The following is a 26,082-nucleotide window of genomic DNA, read 5'->3' on the forward strand; positions in this document are numbered from 1 at the left end:
CCGAACTACATCACTGACCTAATACCCAAGTACCGCCCAGCATGCACACTCCTCACAAGACCTCCTTCTCTCTAGTTCCCTGGTCTCCTCCTCTCATGCCCGCCTCCAGGACTTCTCCAGGGTGTCACCCATCCTCTGGAACTCCCTGCCCCAACCCATCAGATTATCACCTACTCTCCTCTCCTTTAGGCGCACCCTGAAAACCCACCTCTTCAGGGAAGCCTACCCCACCCCCTGCTAACTTGCCGACCTCCTCCACTCTTCCTACCACTCCATCCCCCACAGCTATCTCCTCCTGTGCCACCATCTCCTCCCTCCTAGATTGTAAGCGCGAAAGAGCAGGGCCCTCGATCCCCTCATGTTTTGCATTGTATTGGTATTGTTCTGTCACATGTTCTGTTCCCCTCTGTAATGTACAGCGCTGAGCGAACTATTGGCGCTTTATAAATACTGTATAATAATAATAATAATAGTTACATAGTAAGCCTGGCTGAAAAAAGACCAAAGTCCATCCAGTTCAACCAAAAGAAAAAAAAAAAGAAAAAAAAAAAAATCTACAGAAAATTAATTTCCAACAAGCTGGAAATCAGTTTCACTCTTATCTTGTTTTATCTGTTGATCATTTTTCTATGGTAAAATGCTAGACTGTCATTTGTATCCACTGAATATTCATCAAATCTTCCCAAAATCAGCATTTCTATATAGCCAGTCTTAGCAGCTATAGACCATGCAAAAAACAAAACAAAACCGAAGCAAAAAAAAACAGAACACCCCCCCCCCTCATAATTAACAAAGGTAAGAGAAGGAGACAAGTCACACAGACTGCTCTCATCTGTCCTTTCCTGAGGCGATTTGCAAGACAGGACCAGCAAGCACAGAGAGTAGGATTCCTGTACCGAGAGGGCAGCAAATCAAGAAAATGAAGAATGAATGAAGACAGCAGAGATGTCAGCAGGTCATCTGGGAAATAAGGATTCAGGACCTGGATTTAGATGGAGATCACAATTTAAGTCCATTGACGTATGTTACATGACTTAAAATGATTAAGGTCATTTTCTGTCTCTCAGAGCTATATGGACTCACAGCAATGATAGAAGACACTTGAGTGCCAGGGAATCTTACACATGAAATTGAACGTCTCTTGCACAGAGCTTTTCTGCATGCCAGCTGTGTTAATTCGCTGTTTTTTGAAAGAAAACAGTGGGCTGTGTACTCTATATCAGCCAAAGCAGGTACACACAGTATGGAATACATATTATAATTTCATAGCATAAATAACATACAATACATCCAATAGAAAAAAAAAATCTTATCTGCTTTATCAAAGAAGCTGCATATTTGCCTATTTTTACAAGGTGTGACAATTTAAATCCCGGGATGGACTGTAAAAAAAAGAAAAAAAACAAAAAAAACAAAATTGGATGAAATTTGAAGATGTTCTTTATGATCTTCTGTCAAGGTTCAAGGCACTATCTTTCTCATTTCCAAATCCTGTTAGAATCTGCTGCACTATTTCTCTGTTCATGTTCAATTCTTCTGCCATCATTCATACAATCTTTGATCTGAACGTAATAGGGTTCGCATCCTGCCCAAATTTGCATCCGTCCTTTGCGTTTTTGGCTACCTACTTTCTGCATCATCATAAACGTCTCCCTACCCTCCCTAAATCACCTATGCCATTCAAAAACGCTTGATTTCTTCATGGAATGTTCACCATAAGCCCATTGTAACAGAGCACTTGCACTTTTGCCAATTTTCAAGCAATTTATTTTTGTATTTTGTACTTATTGAAACTTTCCTCAAATTTGGCAACAAGAATAAAAAGGAATATGACATGTAAAATCCAGTCTCAAATACAAAAATCAAACACAAAAAAGAATAAGGTTTTCAAGGCTGCCTGATGAGGCAAAGCGAACCTGGTACATATGAAAAGACCCATTACCTATATCGTGGATTTAGTCCATATAATATGAACCACTTGTTGGAAGTAACATATTGCCCTAACAGTGCGAGAGATTTAAACCAGAGCCTACCAACAAGCAGCAGACATCAAAGTTGCCAAGAGGCAAGCAAAAGAAAAAAAAAAAAAAAAGAAGAGGGAGAAGGGAAGGGTAATCCATCTTCCCTGTCCACAGACGCATGGGGCAACAATGAGCCATTTGTTGCCCATAACATCTTCACTTACTTATCTTTATGCTGACAGAAACTTTCATGCAAAATCTGATGTTATCTGCTGCTTCACACATTTTTCACCAGCAGAACAACACACACGTTATTTCTTCTACTCCTCCATAATGACCGAGTCAACTGGTCTTTGACCCAGGCAAATACAAGTTAGAACATGTCAGAACACGCTAGAGTGCGAACGGTTTTGTGGCTATGCTGCAGGCAATCTGGGAATTAAATGGTCACACCTTGTATATTTGCAATCTAAAAATATTATGCCTTGGCATAACAGTGGGTTAAGGAGTTTGCAGAAATCTGCTTGCAACTCTTCCATCCTGGAGAGTCCTCAGAAATATGTGCAGTAAAAGTAATGCTGGCTATTACATTTTAGGCAACCACATTCAACCTGCTTTCAATCACAAAAACAACTTAAAGAATTTGTAAAGGCATGACCCAATTTTACCCACAAATCTCAATTTTCCCTTCTATATTATGCCTGAACTTACCTTGTTCCAGTAGCAAGAAACGGCTTTTTTTTTTACTCCTTGTGACCTCATCACCTGTCTGTAAAAGCACAGCTGTTGGGAGGGCAGTTCCTAATAAGATAGGCAATACCTCCCAGAACTATATCTTTCAACAGACCTTTCTCTACAGGAAGTTAGGACCTCACTAAATTTATGATAGGATGACCAAGTGTTTTTCCATACTTGAAACATTTTAAAATGAATAAACCATAGGGAAATGTAAATGTATAGAAATGATGTACAGCATATGTGTTTGTTTTTCAAATGTTTTAAAATTTTTGTTAAAAAGCAAATTTTATGTTAACAATGAAACAATTTCCAATAAAGTGTTAAAAGTTCAGCTTTAAAAAACAAAACAAAAAAAAACAAGCAACAAACATGTCATACTTATCTGCTTTGTGCAATAGGTTTGCACAGAGCAGCCCAATCCTCCTCTTCTCAGGTCCCCTGCTGGCGCTCCTGGCTACTCTCCCCCTGCTGAGTTCTAGCAGAGCAAAATGCTTGCTCTGGGGGCACTCGTGAGAGCCTGATTTGACACGCGGAGCATAGATTGGCTCTGCCCCCTCCTCATTGGCTCTGATTAACCATTGGTTGTGATGAAGGTTCTAGAGCGACCATTACATTCTCCTTACCACAACAACATTGAGGCACTTTGGGAACATCTCAGAATCAGGTCATGCTAGACAAAGTTAACAGGACCCAGAGTTTTTCATTTGCCAAGAATGTGTAAGGAAGGAAGCTTAAGAGAAAATAAAAGGCCTGATTCACAATTCTTAAAAAGATTGAAAGCTGTAATCAGTGCTAAAAGGGGGCTGATACATGACATCAATAACTAAGTTAATGCAAACTTCTGAACAGGGTTATGTTGTTATCCTACCCACATAGCTATAGCTTGAGTGATAGATGTGCTATCTGATGATACCTTATAGTTTAATTTGAATCACATTAAAAATAAAATAAATCCATTTTATCTAAACACTTGTGTTTTATTAGAAAAAAAAAGATCCACATCTTACAAATTCTGCCAACGGTATGAAAACCTGAGCACAACTGTGCAAGATAGCCTTACATTTCCCACTACAAGCCTGAAAACACAGACAAGTGTTGCATATGAATACATTTAAATGGCCAGTTCTAATAAGATTATAGAATCCTGATTTGAGTAGGGTGACCAATTCATTTCTTCCATTCCTTTTCCCACACAGTGTTACAGGCTAGAAAAAAAGATTTAATTGTGTTTTTGACACAGAGAGAAAAAAATAAATATTCACCCATTTGCTGTGAACTCTGATGCAGCCAACTGTCATCAGAAGTCATGTAATTTGCTAAACAGAGTTCATCTGTGTGTAACTGAAACTAAGTAAACCTGTTTTTAAAAGCTTGCTGGAGAGAATATCTTAACAAGCTTCACCACATAGCATACAGGATAAAGATCTGCAGAGTCACCAATACTGGTTGGGTTATTTAAAACAAATCCCAAATACAGAACATCCCAAGAAGCACCATTAAATATATTTCTAAAAATGGGAAGAATATGGCACAGCCACAAATCTGCTTAGTGAAAGCCACCAAAGCTAGTTTTGGTGGGCATTAGTCAGGGAAGCAATCAGCACTACCTCAGAGATCCATAGTTGAGATGGGAGAAACCATCTCTTGGGTGGTGTACAAAGCTGGGCTTTAAGGAAGAATAAAGAGAAGAAAGCCATTGCTAAAAAATAACCCAGTCAAATCCTTTTGCAGTTTGCCATAAGGGATATAAGAGACAAAGCAAAACATGTGGAAATAGATGCTCAGTCCTGATAAGACCAAAATTAAACATGGTGAACTTATAGCTGTTATTGAAAAAGAACACTGATCATCACCCTTGGGGCACATTGACAAGGATGAAGACTGGTCACGGTGGCATGTTGTTGTGGAGATGCTTTTATCTAAAGGGACTAGGAAACTCAGGACTGAAGGTAAGAAGGTTCAAGCCAATTAAATGTTCCTGTCCACCAACAGACCCCATCAAAACGCACAGAGATATTGTAATTTTAACGAAGAATGGGTAAGAATTGCAGGAGTCAATTTTCTTTTCTTTTTAAACCTTTAAAACCCAAAGGAAGTCTCAAGTCTTTTACATTCTTTGTGGGCCTGTTTGATTTGTCACAGATTTTTGCCAGGAAATGTCTTGGCATTTTTTTTTGACTGGGTGGTAAAAAATGGCGCTTTCTGCTGCCAGTTCAGTACTCTGGGCTGGCATAGCTCAGTAATAGTCACTCCCCTTATCAAACACTTTAACACAGACATGTATTTCAGAGAAGGGGAGTGTGCGAGTCTGACCACTCAATGCTGTCTACTACTGAATGTTGATTACAGAGAACACTGTATCTAACCCTCTGGCCTTTTGGATTGCAGAGTCATATTTAGACACAATGTGCAACTGTAACAGAAAAGTGAAGGACAAACTATGAAAACAGAGGTTGCTTGTACAAAGTTTATTGGACTGCATATCTTTTATCTGTGACTTCAATTTGACATTACGCCAAACAGCATTCACACCTTCAAAGTATTAGATATATTGTGTAAATCACATGGTAAAAATCTCAGTTAAATTGCTTTAGTTCAATTTTACAAAACTATAAATGTGGAAAAGAGGGAGGGGCATATCCGTATACTGTAACCTGATTCAAGTATATTTGAAACCAGATCTGAAAAATTAGGATACAGTGCATCCACAAAGTATTCACAGCACTTACCTTTTGCTACATTTTGTTATGTTACAGCTTTATTCCATCATTTTTTTCCCTCAACAATAATAAAACAGAATGACAACGTTAAAGAAGTTAGTTTTGAAATCTTTGCAATTTAATTAAAAAAAAAAAAAAAAACACATGTACATAAGTATTCACAGCCTTTGCTCAATACTTTGTTTAAGCAACTTTAGCGCCAAATACAACCTCAAGTCATTTTCAGTATGATGCTACAAGCTTGGCACACCTATTTTTGGGCAATTTCTCCCATTCTTCTTTGCAGTATCTCTCAAGCTCCATCAGGTTGGATGGTAAGCGTCGGTGCACAGCCATTTTCAGATCTCTCCAGAGATGTTCAATCGGATTCAAGTCTGAGCTCTGGCTGAGCCACTCCAGGACATTCAGAGTTGGCCCGTAGCCACTCCTTTGTTATGTGGGCTGTGGGCTTAGGGTGGTTGTCCTGTTGAAAGATGAACAGTCATCCTAGTCTAAGGTCCAGAGTGCTCTGAACAGGTTTTCATCAAGGATGTCTCTACATTGCTGCATTCATCTTCTTTCCTTCAATGCTGACTAGTCTCCCAGTTCCTGCCACTGAAAAACATCCCCACAGCATGATGCAGCCACCACCATGCTTCACTGTAGGCATGTATTGGCCAGGTGGTGAGCGGTGCCTGGTTTCCTCCAGACATGGCGCTTGGCATTCAGGCCAAAGAGTTCAATCTTTGTTTCATCAGACCAGAAGAGAGTTTTGTTTCTCATGGTCTGAGAGTCCCTCAGGTGCCTTTTGGCAAACTCCAGGCGGGCTTCCATTTGCCTTTTACTGAAGAGTGTTTCTATCTGGCCACTCTACCATACAGGCCTGATTGGTGGAGTGCTGCAGAGATGGTTGTTCTCCTGGAAGGTTCTACTCTCTCCACAGAGAAACGCTGGAACTCTTTTAGAGTTACCATTGGGTGCTTGGTTATCTCCCTAGGTAAGGCTCTTCTCCCTTGATCGCTCATATTGGCCGGGCGGCCTGCTCTAGGAAGATTCCTGGTGGTTCCAAACTTCTTCTATTTTCGGATGATGGAGGCCACTGTGCTCATTGGGACCTTCAATGCTACAGAAATTTTTCTGTACCCTTCCCCAGATCTGTGCCTTGATATAATCCTGTCTCAGAGGTCTACGGACAATTCCTTGGACTTCATGGCTTGATTTGTGCTCTGACATGCACTGTTAACTGTGGGACCTTATATAGACAGGTTTATGCCTTTCCTAATCATGTCCAATCAACTGAATTTCCCACAGGTGGACTCCAATCAAGTTATGGAAACATCTCAAGGATGATCAGTGGGAACAGGATGCACCAGAACTCAATTTTGAGTGTCAAGGCAAAGGCTGTGAATACTTATGTACATGTGTTTTTTTGTTTTTTATTTTTAATAAATTGCAAAGATTTCAAAATGAATTTCTTTCACATTGTCATTGTGGAGTATTGTTTGTAGAATGTTGAGGAAAAAAAAATAATTTAATCCATTTTGGAATAAGGCTGTAACATAATATAATGTGGCAAAAGTTAAGTTCTGTGAATACTTTCTGGATGCACTGTAATAGGTGCTTTGAACCAGCTATAATAATATGACCATGAAATAGTTTAGGCAAAATGGTTTTAAAAAATGCCTATTTATAATGTCCTGTAACATTTTACAGCATAAACTTAAGAGAAGTACGGTATTAAAAAAAAAAAAAAAAAAAAAAAATCATACTTACCGAAGCTGCATCTATCCCCCACCAGCTCCAAGTGTAAGAACTCAGTGATCACATGACTACTGATCGTGGAGTTCTCACAGCCGCTCTGAGCAGAGAGCAGTGACTGTCACTCACTGCTGCCTGGACCAGCTGAGTGATGTCAGCTGACAAAGGGCTTCAGGAGTTCAGAACAAACTGCACTCCTGTGATCCACAGAAATACAGCCAAAAGAGCTTTGGCTGTACTTCTTTATTATTTACTTCGGTCCCATCCTTCAGTGGGCTTATTGGCTACTGTCCCAACCACAGAGAATTATGTTCTAGGGCAATACTGATCACATGTCCACAAATCTGCTGGTATATTTTTTCTATGTGGGAGGAAACTGGATTACCTGAATGAAACCCATACAAATATAGGAAGAGCACACTAATTTTATGCAGACCGTGTTCTGGGTGGGATCTAAACTAAATAAATAACTACTTCGCCAATATGGTGCCTTAGAAAACATGATTCTAATTTTGTAAACAAAGTCTGTGAGCAGCACAAGGTTAACAAATCAAATAAAAGTATGAGATTTGTTTAACAGTTTATAAAAGTCTTTTATAAAACCTCTTTACTACTATTAAAGCGAATCACTGTACATTAGCAACAATTTTCCAGGCATTAAATTACTGGACCAGTCGTTGAGAAACTGACAATAGTTATGGAGAAAATTACACAAGAGTAAGATCAGTAATGTTTTGTCCAATGCCACAAGTGGAGACAATCTTTGTAAGAAAATATATTTCAAATATTTCAGGAAGAATTTGTTACACTATGAAGAAACTAGGCAAATGTATATACAAATAAAAAAAAATATGGGAGGAAGAAAAATGCATCTAAAAATGTTCCTAAAGTGAAGAGATGAGGGAAAACAGAATAGAGTGAGGGGATATGACACTCCATTTCCAGTTTCGGCTGTCCATTTCATCAGCAGGAACAGTTGCCGCATCCTTTAACGCTGTTAATGATCTCCTCTTGCAGCTTCTTTCGTTCCTCCTCTTTGGACATTTCTTGGCTACTTTTCTCAGACTTCTGATTGCTCTGACTGTTTAAGACCCTGTTACTTTGTGTGTGCCACAATTCAGAATAAAGGCTGTTTGGGTTTGCCAAAAGTCCAAAATGTGTCCCTCTCTCTGCCACTTTACCCTGCCACAAGATGAACAGAAATTACAATTAGGATAGAAAAAAATTAAAACATTCTTAGTTGCATCAAGGTTAATTAGCATGTGCAGGCCTTATGTCAAATTCAAAAACAGGCAAATAGGAAAGCAAATGAAAAAAAAACAGGCACTTACTTATATTTATTCCCCCACAATATCACTATCATATACATATCATCCTTTAGTATTGCCCTCCTGTTTAATTATTTAAAAACAGGGTATACTGGTGGATGATTCCTCTCCAGTGCTTCTATCATGGGTGAACAGCTCATGACCACCAAATCATGCATACATACAAGGGACCTTGGCAAAACAAACGTACTATAAAAGTTTCTCAATGGCTACATCCTAAAATTAAAGGGTAAATGTTGTAGAGATCGGAGATACAGAAAACAGATCAGACTTCCAAAGGTCTGAGCTTTCCTGATATCAATTAGGGGCAGAGATTTTATCTTTCAATAAAAGAAAAGTGAGGTGTGATGGAAACACAGATTCAATTCACAAAGTCTCAAAGGACCTAGTAAGGATGATTATGATATATTCATACATATTTGATTTAACAGCAAACCTGGGTTGTATTATGGGGTCCTGATTGGTTTTACCATTTTAGGTGGAGACCAAACTGCACACACGTGAAGAGCTTCTGGTTGGAAGAGGGACACTGCCCCCTTCCCCGCCTCTCTAGCAAAGACTGAACATCTTAACTAGTCAGCATGAATTGGGAGCAAAAGTAAAAAGGAAGTGTTGGGCTTTCTTTGCAGAAAGTCCAGAATACATTTTCAATTGCGTTTCTAAAAAGTAATTTACAAACAAATACACAACATTTCAATGACAAAACAAAAAAAAAAAAAAAAAAAAACTAGACCTTTCTGACAGACTTGTGTGAACAATCCTGTTTTGAACTCCTGTAAGCCGATTGCTTTACACATATTACATAGTACTCATTTTTTACCATACAGATCCAGATTTTTTTCAGAGACCTGCCTTGCCCACAGTTTTTCCAGCAGCAGATAACATCGCTCACAGAATAATAAAGCTTCCTTTTCAAAGGCAAACCTCAAAACACTAGAAAAATTATGTTTCAAATAATTATACTGTAAGGATAAAATAACTACAGAAAAAGGGTAGAGGTTCATCCATGCCTTATATATGAAGAGAGACTGCAGTAACTGTGGAATTTCTCGGTCTTCCCACTCCAGTGCTGCCATGTGTCTGAGTGTCTGATCATGCTGCCTTCCTATGGGGCTAGTGTGAATGCCATGCCAGCAGGAAACAATGTATAACAGCAGGAATTTGGCTCTAAAACAAGATGCAATATGCACACATCTAACAGAGAAAAGACAGTGATGCCTCTACGTATAGATTGGCTACTTAATATACCACATAGCACACAAACAGGCTACTCTGATTTCTGTTGTCACATTACAACTGTGGCTGGCATATTGCAGATCATATGAATTATAATTTAGAAACACATGTAAAACTGAAGTTAAAAGATCCCATTTGTCTCTAAAACAAGAAACAAATTTCCCATGGACACCCCACAAGGCTGCGGTGTTAGCCAGGCAAGAAATGCATTAAGCCCTTACTGTTAGATTAAACTGGTGACCAATGTCCTTACTGTGAAAAATAATGGAAGTGTGGTGTTTAGCAAACCATAGATGGTTCTAATCGTAACTGGTTCCGCAGGGACCGGACGAGATTCAAGCCTTCAATGGGCAGACTCATTGTACCCAATTCGATTGTTGTACAACTTGGGTACAACTAGCATGTTGGATTTTTCATGCAATTATTGCCAGCTGCTATAGCCACTAGCAATAATCACTGTGCTCTCCCAGCAGGGACGGATCCCCACATCCCCCTGCCAAGAGAACACAATAGCTCCGCGGGAGGGATTCCCCCATCAACATTGAATGTGTTAATGAGGGAATCAAGCATTTTCTTTCCTGCAACCACAGAATAGTATTGTCTATGGCCTGTGTTTAGCACGGTACACATGCAGTTTTATTTGTTTGCCTTTAAATAATTTTGTTTCTTCCTCAATCTGCAGTTTGGAGATGCTCTGTATAGGTAACCCCATCCTCTTTACAGTGTTTCTTTAGTTTCTGTTCTGAGCACATGTAAGTGCTGGAGCTAGACATACTATGATCTTTTGACCTATGTAATGTTCATCTGTGAAGATATGCACAAATTTTCAATTAAAGCTTTCTATGATCTTCAAGATGTGATTTGGATTGGAAGATTGTCTGCCAATGCTTCTGAGATTGTAAGATGTTGCTAGTTCACCACAACTGGATCAGTTATAGAGATCACAATTGCAATATTTAGACTGGGGAAGCAGCCACTTTACATTTTTTCTGTAAAGATGAATATTTAAATCATCTGTTCATGTGCAAGCAATTTTTTCGCACCTGATAGGTTGTAAAAGAAAAGTGCAAAGTGAATTTACATTTTAAAATAACTCACACTCGTGCGCAGCTACACCATAGATATAAATGAAGAAAAATGACAAAAAGGGGAAATTTCTGCAACCATTTAGTATACTCTCACTTAAAAATATATAAACCCAGAATATGTAGTGGGCCAACTCCTCATCAAAAATTAAATAAAACTTAAATAGCACCATAAACATCAATTCACAATAAACTATAAAATAGTCCAGAACCCAAGTCCAAAATGTCCAAAAAAAGGTTTTACAACCACTTTCCAAAAAGTGTGTTTGTGTTCAAAACACACTCCCTGCTCTCCTTCAAGTTCAACCTTCAAATTGTAATAGGTCAAATGCATTTTGTAGGAATGAATCCTTTCATGTGGCGATAAATCCAAGTGTCTTCACTCAATCATGGCTACAAACCGTGCATAGAAAACAAAAAATATACCATAGCGCAACACTGTTTAAAGTAAAGTAAACATTGACTGAGCCAAACACATGCACTCACAGTTAAGCAAAACACACCATGCTCCACGAACAGTGTTTCCATGTTCACTTTATCCAACATGTACATAAGTGCTTCCCTCCACCAATGAGTGTACCATGCACTCACTTTCTTCCTTGACCCATATGAGATATAGGTCATAAGCGCTATAAACGTTGGTCACAAAGGTATAAATCAGTAAAGGCATGAAACTGCAATAACAAAGATAGTGACCCTAAGGAAGTCATGTGAACAGTGATGCAACACGCCGGGCGGAGCCTATTGACATCACTTCTGATATAGCGCAATCCGGAAAATGCGGTGAGAGGAACCATCTTTGTTATTGGAGTTTCATGTCTTTACTGATTTATACCTTTGTGAGTGGATTTTATTAGATTAATAAAGGAATCTTCTTTTATGGGGTTGCACTATGAATTGTCCTTCTTTCCACTGAGCTTTTACCATCCTGGTGGGAAGTTGGAGTCTGGTCTCTTAAAGGGCCAGTAGCAAGGAAATAGCCACTAAGGGATAAGCACGAGATCAAGCAACGTTTATAGTGCTTATGACCTCTATCTTATACGGGTCAAGGAAGAAGGTGAGTGCATGGTACACTCATTGGTGACGGGAAGCACTTATGCACATGTTGGATAAAGTGAATATTGAAACACTGTTCATGGAGCATGGTGTGTTTTGCTCAAATGCGAGTGCATATGTTTGGTTCACTCAATGTTTAGTTTACTTTAAACGGTGTTGTACTACAGTATATTTTTTGTTTTCTATGCACGGTTTGTAGCCATGATTGAGTGAAGACACTTGGATTTATTGCCACATGAAAGGATTCATTCCTACAAAATGCATTTGACCTATTATAATTTGGAGGTCAAACTTGAAGGAGAGCAGGGAGTGTGCTTTGAACACAAGCACGTTTTTTGGAAAGTGGTTGTAAAACATTTATTTGGACATTTAGAATTTACATTCAGCTTCACCTCATTCACTAAGCTACCTGAAAATTCACTTAGGAAAGAGAACATGCTCTGTTCCTTTAGTAAATCAACCCCTTTTGAATGGGTTTCTTATACAAAACACACTTTAATTCTGACTTATTTGTCCTTTTATAAAACATACACAAAAGAGACTATAATGGCAAAATGGAACATGCAATAAGAAAGTGCTTTTCGAAATAAGGTTACAACTGTAAACAAGCCTTAAATGTCAAACCAAACTGCTGCCACTGAATGATACTGTAGTTTTCTACTCCCAAGACCACAACATTCAAGAATTATTAACACCATAGGCCAACTGGCTGCACTCAGCTAGTCTCAGTTACTAAAACAATGCAATGCAATATACTGAATCACAATTGGCCAAAATATTCTTAATGTAAGAAAATGTGTGCTTTTAAAACATTTGTTATGTTCTGTGTAGGACAGTGAGAGGTATTTAACAACTACTGTAAAACAAAAGCAGGCTCTTACTTATTTTACAGTAAGGGTGGTAGAGGCAATATTCAATACTGCACAAGAAGGAGGCGTTCTTAAATCGATTCTACTGCACTTATGCAAAAAAACATTGACCCAGTATTCTATACTCAAGGATACCCTAAACATGGAGGACCTCACCGCTACCTTCTGTTCCTACATGGCTACTTGTTTCACTTTTTTTTCTGCAAAATAGATGCTTAAAATCTTTATCTTGAGTACAGAAAACTGTATCAACTGCTGCCCCAACAGGGTCAATAAAAACAGACATTTGTAGATCTGGAAAGCCACAGCTTTTGCTCCAGATAAAACATTAAGCTGAAAATCAGATCATTTGCTTGAAGTAAGAGTTGGCCACCAGAAAGTGGCAACTAAACATAATGGAAGTGGGAGAAGACTTCTGCATAAGCAACACCCTTGCTATTGAAGGGATACATTTAATGCTGAACACATTATAGAAACCTATAGAATTCCCCTTTACATCTACAGACCTTCTGAGTGTCTATAGTTTATTATCCTGACAATTGGTATTTTTATACAGAAAATATTACCGCCCCGTATTTATTATAATTGAACAGCTTACATAGGGCTGCAAATTATGTAAAAGTTTCACAAGCATGACAAACAGAAGGAGGTCTATAAGGGGATGCAGTATTGTGTTACTACACCTTTGTTGCCTAATTCAAAGGCCAGGAGAGGGTGTTTTTATCCTGTGTTCTTGACATAGTAATGCCGCTATTGCAGTGGAGGTAAAAAACTAGGTTGTGCTGTCTTGGCAGCACGATTTGATCACAAAACTAACTGCACAGCTAAACTGCAGTATAATTTCAGAATCACTGCAATGCAGATTTCTGGTGGAAACAGGCCTCACTTACATGAACTGACTATTAAAATACCATGAGGTCTGTGTGTATTGCAAAAGGTATCAACAAACAAAAGGCATCACATCTAGGCAGAGAGTATTTATTCCTGCTATTTGTGAAGAATTCAAGACATCTGTGTAAATTCCCAATCACTGGCACCTTGATGAGCCAAGAAACCCAATGGTCAGACATTTAAAAAACAAGCCAGTATATTTACCAAGACTGCTGGAACAGTAGCAGACTAAAAGCTGGCCATACACTGAGAAACTTTTAGCCAGTTCCTAATAAACAGGTTAAAAGTTGATCAGTGAGTGGCCCTGTAGGCACCACTCCATCTGAACTCCTTTGACTGAAAAATGTAAATCAGGTGAAAATTTGTCAGCCAAAGAGAGCCTGCATCCAATCAGATGCAGGCACTATTTAGGTACTCGGAGTCAGCGGCACTGGCTGTCAGAATACAATAGCTGCAACAAAAGATTTGTTCATCTGCACTGCTTATTTAAAATGGAGGAATCTGTTAGATTTGTTTTGTGTAGCCCACAGACTGAACAAAATAAAGCTATATGTACAGTATATGGCCAACTTTAGGTAATGTGTCCAGTAGCATATTTTGATTCACGCTTTGATCTGTCTTTATTTTTTTTATTTTTTGAAGGATAAAAACTGCAAAACAAAGCAGGTCATATTTTATTTACTTGCATGTCCATGTGAAACTTAGCATTACATTATATCTCCAGTTCTACAAACGTGAAGTGCTGAGGTTACGTTTTTGTCATTTTCACACAACAGTAAATAGACAGTATATAACAAACACAGGATCCAGTGTTATTCAGCATAAAATAAAACTATAATTATGTTCCCCATTATTCCTTATGTACCATTCAGGTATACATTTTTGAAGTCTGTTTGCCTTATGAATCAAAAGCAAAGAGGTCATGCAACTTCCCCACTCCTCTCATTAAGTCTTGTAGTGCTGGACCATGGGAGGAGTAGAATGTTGCACACTTGGCACTGTAAAGACATCTGTGAGTTGCTCCAGACTTTCAAATGTCACAAAAGGTATGGAAGGATGCTTATTTAAAGCACATTTTCAAAACTATGTGGTCTTCTTCTGTATATATAAAAAAAAAAATTTAAAGGAACACTTTTTAATCAGAGTATAGCATCGAGTCAATTAAACTCCTGGGATATTGATCTGGTCAGTTAAGTAGCAGAGGGGGTTGTTAATCAGTTTCAGCTGTAATGTGTTAATGAAATTAACAACAAGTGCACTAGATTGGCAACAATGAGACAACCCTCAAAACAGGAATGATTTTACAGGTGAAGGCCACTGACATTTTTTCCCTACTCATCTTTTCTGACTGTTTTTCACTAGTTTTGCATTTGGCTAGAGTCAGTGTCACTACTGGTAGCATGAAACGATACCTGGACCCTACAGAGGTAGTAGAAGAAGATGAAAGAAAGAGCGCACAAACCTTACGCATTACCCCAATAAATACTGACTAATTTTATTATTAAGGCAATATACTCACAAAGTGATGGTATAACAGGCATAAGTAAAAACAGGGTTACAGGTAAATCCAAAAGGGGGGGGGGGGAATGAAGGCTAACGCGTTTCAAAGGGTGCTCCCTTCTTCATCAGAGCTGGGTTGAGCAGGTAGAGACTTCAGTATGGCAGAGTTCCCATGACAAGGACATATTCAGCCACTGAGTGTCAGTATTACAGCAGTTCAGTCCAAACAGGCAGTATATATATATATATATATATATATATATATATATATATATATGCCTCTTGCCTATCTCACACATGTACCTTGCCCTACTCAAAATCTTTTCTATGCAATTCTAACATTAGGAGCAGCTACCTTTGTAAACTGGTGTCTACACAGCAATAAAAATATTAATCTCAGCTACCCATTATATAAGTAATTAAGTGTTGCTTACCTTTTCCAGAACTATAATTTCATCTGCATCAACAATAGTGGACAACCTATGAGCGATGAACACAGAGGTTCTGTGTCTTACTATGTCACGCATTGAGCTGAGAATATTCTGTCAAAATAAGAGTTGTAAAACAATGACTTCACAGGTAAACTGTCAGACTTTATTAAAGTGATATTTACATTTTGTATTGAACCAGCACTATAAACCTGAAAGTATTTTAACATCCTGCCATTGAACATCAATCAATATACTTTGTAAAACCTTCAGCTTCATATTGACAATTTGCAATATAGAAGCAAACTTAAATCAATTAACTTTGTTGCAGCCTAAATGAGCTACTTGCTGCAAATCTAAAAGGAGAAAGGTGTGATTGAGGGCCAGTTCACACTAAGAATCATATAAGAACACGCTGCCTGTGTGATTCACATGTGATTCAGTGCAGTACAATTTGAGCACCAAAAGTACTGCATCCATTACTTTTGGAAACTCACTGCAACCGGATTGCATGGTACTTCTGTACCATGTGATCTGGTGCAGGCAAACACACTGTGTTTGCTCCCTGCATTAGGAGTGTCAATAGGTTAACATGGACACCTGCTGAAGATTGCAACTGAAGTGCGTTTTGTATAAGGTTCGTGAAACACGCACAAAATGCAGGTTTCGGCCCCACATTCTGGTGTGAACAGGTACGGAGAGCAAAAAGACAACTTGGCACAATTATGTGTATGCAGGAGTTGACTATCCAGTCTCTATTTTAACTTAGTAGGGTAGCTTTAGAAGATTCTTATTTTTTGTTCACATCATTGGAAGCAAAAATCTTAGGCTGGATTATTAGGGATTGTTGCTATCTGTCAAATGCCTTAAAGCGGTATTAAACCCCAAAGCAAACCTTTATTATATTGCATCTTACCAATTCTTAGATGTGACGGCTGTATTCGTTTGCTTTTTAAGACTTCCTTTCTGCTATTTTCATCTGGTGGTCCAGCCAGCAAGTCTGTTGTTTTTCAGAAGCTCACACTATCTAGCAGAAAGTATCGGTTTATATGGATGAGACAAACCACTTAAGACTGGCAGGGGTGCTTACAACAATCAGCATTTAATCATATAAAACCTTTATCCCAAAATGAAAAAAACTGTTTGCTGTAATTGTTTCTAAATTGTGAGTTGGAGCTTGGCTTCAGTTTAGTGTATTTAAATCTGCGAATATATTTAACACATCCCTCCTCCAAAAATGACAATGCTGTTGTCTCCTATGCACATTCATCCAAAGTGGTGTCTCCCTAAAGCAGGAGGCGTGTTACTGGCTAGATCACAAGGTTAAAACAGAGGGAAAAAAAGCCAATGAAAAGAAAAAATGAATACAGCCACCACATCTAATGATTGGTAAGCTGCTATATAATGCATTTTTTGTTTGGGTGTAATATCGCTTTAAAGCAGAACTAAACCCTCTTGTCTTTTGCAGCCAAGGAATGTGCCATCTTAACTTCTTTTGACGTGCAGTTGCGTTGGTGCTGCACATGTGATCAGCTATGACACCAGCCATTTGAGGGCTTGAAAGCTCTGACAGTTATCACTAGAGACATGTCTTGAATATAACTGTTTTGGGAAACTAAACTCAAGGCATGCCATGAATGATATTGCTTGTGCTCTCAACTAGTCTGTCAAGCCATCAAATGGCTGGTGTCATAACTGATCACATGTGCAGCACCATGGCAACTGCAAATAAACAGAAACTAAGATGGCAATTTCCATGCCTGTAAAGGATAGAAGAGTTCAGTCCTGCTTTAGGTATTTATACATTCTTGGTCACTTAAAAGTTGAAACACTCAAGTGCTCAGACAGAAGTAACTTCGATGGTGTCCAGGCATGTAAAGCTTTGCCTGAAGCAGCCCTTCTCAGATTTGGAAATCTTCAATAAACTGCAAAAACACACAGGAGGGCGCAGACGCTTAGTGCATTACCACCATAAATGTTTATTGGATCCCAAAAACAATAGCATACTCACAAACATTAGAAGGCACAAGCGTATAAAATAATTCCAGTTGTGAGGCGATGTCTAACCATCCACAGATGGAAGACTGACGCATTTCAGGGGATGTGCACCCTTACTCAGAGCTCATTTATACATTCTTAACAAGCAGTAATAGTGCTTTAAAACAAACCCTCACTGACCTTTCAAATATCCTTAATGTTCAAAGACTCTAACACCTCACTCACACTGGAATTGACAAACTTGTTATATGCAATTATAGGTCATTTTTAAATGCATATACATGCATAGAATTATTTTTAGACTATATTCACAATGGCAATTAAGGCCTGTGCGAATTGTAGTGGCAGAAATCTTCAGATTCCTGGTGCAGCTCTCAGTGGCTAGGTGTGGCAGCAGGCCCTGTTCACTATAATGACATACTGCCGGAGGCCGCAGCTATTCAAAGCTATCTGCACAGCCAGCGATTACCAGCAGTTATCACTGCTGGACGCACACAGTGTGGCTCTGAACACAGTTGCACATAGCTGTTGCCGCCAGTGACCTGTCATTATAGTCTATGAGAGCAATCTCTGATTCCTGTTGTTACAATTCACACCGGCCTTAATCATCAGAGTGAATGTACCCTTACTGGTAACATTCACACTACGTTCAGTTTAGCAGTGTTTGGAGAAAACAGAATAATGTGTATCTAGGGTTAAATAGTCTGATCGCGTGTAACTGAATGTAAATGCCTGTTATTGCGTAAATACATCTAAATGCAGGAAAATCTGGGAAGGTAGCTGCTCTACTATGCACAACACCCTGACCCAGAATCAGGTCGTCTACGAATAATTTGCTTGGCTCAAGGGATGACTTTCAATAGATGGCAGTGAGGTAGGTGCTCTAAAATCTGGGAAGGAAAACATTTGTTTATACTTCCCAGATAACTTTTCCAGCATTAAAAAAACCTAAAACACAGGAGACTAGTGTGAGTGTAGCCGAAAACTGGGTTTCAGTAAGTTTTGAACAGCTTTGAAACGTCTGCTATTTGTTTATATTGAAAGGGGGCAGCTTATAATGAGAGGAACTTGCCACAGAAAATAAATGGAAAAAAGTTTTGATTTCAGTGCCATTGTTGAGAAATATGAAACTGAATCAGTCCACAATGTGTATAGTTACAGAGGACAATGAGGGATTGTATTAAAGTGCTTTCACTGCTTATTCAGAATATGGAAATACTTTAGTGTACATAGTTTACCTTAAAGCTTCATTTTTTTTTTTAAAATAACAAACATGTCTATACTTACCTGCTCCGTGCAGTGATTTGCACAGAGCAGCCACGAGCCTGCATCCAGGGAAAGTCGCTCATCCTGGGGGCACTATTCCATGCTCGTCCCCGAGCCACTGCTCTATGCACCCACCCCCTGCTATCTCCTCATTGGCTCACTGGCTGTCTCAGCCAATGAAGAAGAGTCCCCAGACAGCAGAGGCTGTCAAGAATGTCGCTGGATCAGAAGGAGCTTAAGAAATGCGCTGCACACCGAAGGTTTTTATACCTTCATGCATAGAAAACATGAAGGTAAATAACCTTGAGCCTTCAGAACCACTTTAAAAAACAGTTGTATGCAGGACAAATGGTGTTTGCCCGCTGCTGGCTCCTGGAAGACGATGAGAATTCAGCAACAGTCCTAGAGGCAGTGATTTTGGGTCCTATGAGAGCCTAAGGTTAGCTTTCTTCAGGGAAGCTAAGTCTTCTCTTCTGCTCACAGGTTTCATGAAAGCCACCATTACAGCCTGGGAGGTTGCCACTAAATTGATGCACCCTGAAATGGAAGGAGTTTTGCCTTCCTCTCCTTTACGGATGAACTCATCTTTGCCTCACTTTAACCCTATAAGGGACCCAGGGTTGTGGGCAACCAGAGGCATCAAAAAGGGTGGGTGATATTATTAGGGATGTCAACATGCTCATGTTTGATCAACTAAAAGAAAAATATAATCTACCAAATCACTATTTTCGTTATCTTCAACTTCGCCACGTGTACCAGTCTCAATTTATTTACTTGATCATTGACACTCAGCCTTTGGTCCTTCAAAGTCTATTGAAAGATGACTCACTCTCAAAAACATTATCAGTGGTGTATAAGGAAATGTTTAGAACATCCTCTCCATAGTTACAAAGGTGTAGAGAAAAGTGGTGTGAGGAAATTCCAGGTGTCCAAGGGGAAGATGATATGTGGGACCACCCGTTCAAACACCTGGTATCGGCAAAAGGATAGATTGATTCACTTCAAATTCCTGCATAGAATATATTATACCCCGGCTAGGTTGGCTGGAATATACTCTACTTCCTCAGCGGAGTGCTGGCGATGTTCCCACTCCCCTGCCAATTTCGACCATATATTCTGTAACTGCCAGTCTGTTTAGTGTCTTCTGGAAGGGTGTTACAATATGCATCATAGAGGTTCTTACTACCTCTGTCCCTCTGTGTCTGTACCCCTCCTTGGCCTAGTGGACGAGGTGGGTCTGACTAATGTTCATAGAACCTTACTCAACATCTTATTGTTCTATGCTCGCAAGGTTATCATGCTTCACTGGAAGAAACCCACTGCCCTGACGGTTTCCTCCTGGAAAGGTCTAGTGAATGCGATGATCCCATATTACACAAAGAAGTTTAGCAAGCGTGGCTTTCCTCCTCTGACATGATGGGGCAGACCACATTGCTTATTATACTGAGGTCTCTTACAAGTCTTTACTACCAGTTAGCCATACAACTATTCCTCATGTTCCCTTATAGTGAAGTCTGTGATAGCCAGAATGAGTAATATGACCGGTTTTATTTGCTCCTGTGTTACAGTTAGTGGATGGTTAGAGGATGTTACTCTCTTGGAGTGTTTTTGCTGAATAATAATGATAATTGGATTGGGAGGGGAGGGGAAGCGGTTTAACGGGGGGGGGGGGGGGGGGGTAATGAGTTATGTTATTCGGTCTGTTATATAGCTCAAGTTTTGATTAACGGTTTTCTTTGTAATTTCCAGGGCTCTCCGTGGCCTATTCTATGTTTCTCTGTGATATGCAATTTTTAAGTTTATGTACCCGTATTTGTGTAAAAACTCAAATAAGAAGAATTTCAAAAACAAAAACAAAAAAACCCCACAGCTGTATGCACGTCATTCTCTGCCAATAAACAAAACGCAAAATAACTCTAATAGATACAACAGACATCAAGATTTTATGTACATGCATAACCATGTATAACAAAGAAGGGGTAATAAATATTTTATTTTACAAATCTGGTTATTTATTTTACCTTCCATTTGTTTTATCATGGTTACATGATCGTTTACGTTTTTTTGGTTTTATTCGAGATGTGCAAAGAGAGATTGCACAAACATATATATGTATAACATACGCAGGGTTTAATGCTCCGTTTATGTACTGTAAGCCATAGTACATTCAGGAAAATGTAGAAAATATATCAGTTGCTTAGCTGGGTTAAGAGAGGTGCCAGATGATCAAAGTGCGAGCCCATTCCTTTATTGGGTGAATCCCATTGCTTGCAATCCTTACCAGCCGGTGAAGGAATTATTTTGGTATGATAAAATGGAGCTAAAGACTGATGCATGGGTGGAATGGCTATGTTGTCAGAAGCTCCAGACACGTAAAAAGGCGCTGGACTCTGGGTTGCAGGCAGTTTCAAAACAATTAGCTTTTTTTGAGGTTTAGAAAGAATGAGCAGAAGATCGCAACAGGTTGGAAAAGGATTGAAAATTTGACCTGTGTTGGCACTCAGATTGTGATTACTGCAGTAACGCAAGATACAGGGCATTCATAAAGTATTAAGACCCCTTTCACTGTTTTTAAATAAGTTATGTTGCAGTCTGATACTACAGCTTTTTAAATTCACTTTTTTCTCATTAATCTACACTCAGTACCCCATAATGTCAAAGTGAAAATAGAATTTTAGAAATGTTTGCAAATGTATGGAAAAGGAAAAACTGTAATAACGTTGGCATAAGTATTCAGACCCTTTACAATAAGTTGTTCTATATCATTCACTCTTGCGAGCCAGTGTGCAGTTCTTGGGGCAGATTGTTTCCACATACAGTCAGGTCCATAAATATTGGGACATCGACACAATTCTAACATTTTTGGCTCTATACACCACCACAATGAATTTGAAATGAAACGAACAAGATGTGCTTTAACTGCAGACTGTCAGCTTTAATTTGAGGGTATTTACATCCAAATCAGGTGAACGGTGTAGGAATTACAACAGTTTGCATATGTGCCTCCCACTTGTTAAGGGACCAAAAGTAATGGGACAATTGGCTTCTCAGCTGTTCCATGGCCAGGTGTGTGTTATTTCCTCATTATCCCAATTACAATGAGCAGATAAAAGGTCCAGAGTTAATTTCAAGTGTGCTATTTGCATTTGGAATCTGTTGCTGTCAACTCTCAAGATGAGATCCAAAGAGCTGTCACTATCAGTGAAGCAAGCCATCATTAGGCTGAAAAAACAAAACAAACCCATCAGAGAGATAGCAAAAACATTAGGTGTGGCCAAAACAACTGTTTGGAACATTCTTAAAAAGAAGGAGCGCACCGGTGAGCTCAGCAACTCCAAAAGACCCAGAAGACCACAGAAAACAACTGTGGTGGATGACCAAAGAATTCTTTACCTGGTGAAGAAAACACCCTTCACAACAGTTGGCCAGATCAAGAACACTCTCCAGGAGGTAGGTGTATGTGTGTCAAAGTCAACAATCAAGAGAAGACTTCACCAGAGTGAATACAGAGGGTTCACCACAAGATCTAAACCATTGGTGAGCCTCAAAAACAGGAAGGCCAGATTAAAGTTTGCCAAACGACATCTAAAAATGCCTTCACAGTTCTGGAACAACATCCTATGGACAGATGAGACCGAGATCAACTTGTACCAGAGTGATGGGAAGAGAAGAGTATGGAGAAGGAAAGGAACTGCTCATGATCCTAAGCATACCACCTCATCAGTGAAGCATGGTGGTGGTAGTGTCATGGCGTGGGCATGTATGGCTGCCAATGGAACTGGTTCTCTTGTATTTATTGATAATGTGACTGCTGACAAAAGCAGCAGGATGAATTCTGAAGTGTTTCGGGCAATATTATCTGCTCATATTCAGCCAAATGCTTCAGAACTCATTGGACGCCGCTTCACAGTGCAGATGGACAATGACCCAAAGCATACTGCAAAAGCAACCAAAGAGTTTTTTAAGGGAAAGAAGTGGAATGCTATGCAATGGCCAAGTCAATCACCTGACCTGAATCCGATTCAGCATGCATTTCACTTGCTGAAGACAAAACTGAAGGGAAAATGCCCCAAGAACAAGCAGGAACTGAAGACAGTTGCAGTAGAGGCCTGGCAGAGCATCACCAGGGATGAAACCCAGCGTCTGGTGATGTCTATGCGTTCCAGACTTCAGGCTGTAATTGACTGCAAAGGATTTGCAACCAAGTATTAAAAAGTGAAAGTTTGATTTATGATTATTATTCTGTCCCATTACTTTTGGTCCCTTAACAAGTGGGAGGCACATATGCAAACTGTTGTAATTCCTACACCGTTCACCTGATTTGGATGTAAATACCCTCAAATTAAAGCTGACAGTCTGCAGTTAAAGCACATCTTGTTTGTTTCATTTCAAATCCATTGTGGTGGTGTATAGAGCCAAAAATGTTAGAATTGTGTCAATGTCCCAATATTTATGGACTTGACTGTACCTGGGATAAAAGCATGTGCTGAATTTAATAGGTGCTTATGAAGAGATTTATGATTACTCTTCTTTGATAGTGAAGGGAAATTAGGCAATATCACTCCAGGGTCATCTTGCAAGGCAAAGTCAGTAAATTTGTGAATAAATTGAAGCACAGGTTGCCAGAATGTGCGCAGTTCAGGTCATTCTCAAAAGATATGTAAGAGAATGCCCTTAGATCAGTGTTTCTCAATTCCAGTCCTCATGGACCCCCAACAGGTCATGTTTTCAGGATTTCCATTATTTTGCACAGGTGATTTGATCAGTTTCACTGCCTTAGTAATTACCACAGCTGTTTCATCTGAGGGAAATCCTGAAAACATGACCTGTTGGGGGTCCATGAGGACTGGAGTTGAGAAACACTGCCTTAGATGAACCACATCTCCAGCAGCGATCACTCTGTTGAAGAAACAATTTGGCAAGGACTGACAGAGTCCTGTATCAGCAAGTAACTATTTAATAAGTGGTCTCCTAGTATCTGCTGCAAGGAAGATTTGTGTGCAAAAACAAAAAAAAAAAACAAGAGTATTCACTCCTTTGAGGGTCAGAGAAAGTTACCTGTAAATCCCTCTCCCATTTAATAAGGAAGGAGGGATAAAACGGAGCGTGAAGTTCCAAAAGATATTTGTAAAAGGTGGAAAGGGATTTGCGAATTGGGCCTTCTCACAAACATAACTCTTCGAAGCAGTGCAATTTCCTAGGAAAAAGTGTATGTTTTAGGTAGAGAATGCAAGTAATGAGACAACTGCAGAGCCCTCCAATGATCCTGAAAAGGAGTAGATGAACTAGGGAACAAAGTGTTTGTCATAAGCCAGATGTTGGAACGTAAAAAATGGGAGGCACACAGCAGGCCTTGAGGTGACAAGGATCAGAAGTTCGAATCAGTAAGTCTGGGCAAGAGCCCTGGATGGCCTATTATCTGCATCATGGGGGAGCGGAAACTCACCAAGGAAGCCAGTTGAAAATAATTTGTCCATTTTGGCTAGTGCAGGGCCTATTAATAAGTGGATGGCAGGGTGAGAAATTTGTTGTTTACCTGCCCATGGTAACCCTGCAAGCAGTGCACCTGTTGCTACCTGTTCCAATGTGACCCGCAGTTTTTGGGTCTGGCATCTACACCAGTTTACTACCCTGGTCATTTGGACTGCTGTGCAGTATAATGCAGGGTTAGGAAAAACCAAGACCATCCTTTAATTTGGGCCAAAGTATCAGATTTCTTCCGATGCAGGGGTGCTTACCGTGCCAAACAAACTTAATGAAAGCTAAGCGCATGGAGTAAAAGAAAGCCCGAGGTGTCCTGACCGGTAAAGTCTGAAGTACAATAACCTGGGCATAGTGTTAATTTTTAATACGCTCTAACGGCCAAACCATGATAAGGCAAGGGAGTCCAATTTATTTAGGTCAGCAGATAAAGCAGTTAGGTGAGGTTGGAAGTTCAGGGAAAAGACAGCGGTCAAATTCGACGGGATTTTAGACCCCAAGTTTTGTATAGACTGTGTGGACCATTTAAAAGGAAAATGTGGTCGTAAGCTTGCAAAAACAGAGGCAGGAAGGGAGACATTCAGCGCCTCTGACTTTTGAAGGTTGACCTTAAAATTCTTTACACTTCCTACTTCCAACAACAGAAAGGATAAGGAAGTAAGGGGGTTCCTGAGGGCCGCCATCTTATGATGATAATCACCAGCTTTCACGCCCTGCATGGACCTGTTATGTCTGACATGTTGAAGGAATAGTCCCAGGATGAAAAGTAAAGGTGACAATGGGCAGCCATTGGATATTTGAAAAGGATTGGAGTCGAACCCATTCACGCGGACAGTGGCTGAGGGGTTAGTATATAATGCAGAAATCTATGACAGTAAAGGAGTTGGCATTCCCACTTGTCTTAAAGTTTCATTAAGAAAAATCCAATCTACTCTATCAAATGCCTTTTCAGCATTGGTAGATAAGAGTAGAAGGTGGGTATGAGATATCCTTACTTTGTCGCTGACGTTAAGGGTCCAAATGGTATTGTTCCGGGCCTCCCGTGTCTGAATAAATCCCACCTGGTGCAAAGAAATAATGCGTGGTAACAGAGAGGTCAGTCTCGCAGCAATGATTTTGGCAGCAGCAAACTCCTCCATTGAGATAGGTTGGGATAAAGCGTCTTTGTCTTCGTCGTTAAGCATGGGAAGGCTTTCTTCCCAGATGTATGTAAGCACATCTGAAAGCGTCAGCGAGCTTGAGAAGGGTGGCGGGTCGTACTTAGATTATAAAGCACTGAGTAGAAGTTTCTGAAGATTTTAGCGAAGTCTGGCATACAGTAGATCTTTGAGCCCGATGGAGAAGACAGGGCTGAGACGTAGGACTGGGACATTTTGGCTCATATGGTATTGGCTAGCAGGCAGCCGCATTTGTCAACAAACTCATAAAAGGAATGGTGGGCCTTCAACAAGACATGTTTTGCTTTGTAACTAGAGTGCTCATGAATAGATCCTCGTACCTTCAATAATTCCACTTCAGTAGTACGATCCATTCTTCTCCGTTTCAACTCTTAACATTATATTTATCTTTTTACAATTTTTTTTCATACTTTCAGGAGTAGTTCAGTGTCACCATAGTAACACTGTACTACTCTGAGAGGTGATCAGGCATTTTTTTTTTTTTTTTACACTTCGGTTGCTGTTACATTGAAGTTCATTGTAACAGCAATGTTTTGAACGGTCATGAATGGGTTACATTCACAACAGCTGTGATTTTACTGTTGTGATTTGTGATTGTCCCACAGCTATC

General features: G+C 39.6%; 1 protein-coding gene across 1 annotated transcript in view; it reads right to left on the minus strand.

Annotated features, from left to right (window-relative positions):
• Positions 1-3,655: 3,655 nt before the first annotated feature.
• Positions 3,656-26,082, minus strand: part of ABCB7 (ATP binding cassette subfamily B member 7) — a 210,601-nt gene continuing 188,174 nt past the window's right edge. The window contains exons 15-16 of the mRNA XM_089685209.1: positions 15,556-15,663; positions 3,656-8,338 (exon numbers count right to left, since the gene is read on the minus strand). Of these exons, the coding sequence (XP_089541335.1) occupies positions 8,120-8,338; positions 15,556-15,663 (327 nt within the window). The 3' untranslated portion in view covers positions 3,656-8,119. The remainder of the gene's footprint in view (positions 8,339-15,555; positions 15,664-26,082) is intronic.

Source organism: Staurois parvus, unplaced genomic scaffold (assembly GCF_062004578.1).
Source record: "Staurois parvus isolate SC_StPar_1 unplaced genomic scaffold, SC_StPar_1.0 ptg000365l, whole genome shotgun sequence".
NCBI classification, from domain to species: domain Eukaryota; kingdom Metazoa; phylum Chordata; class Amphibia; order Anura; family Ranidae; genus Staurois; species Staurois parvus.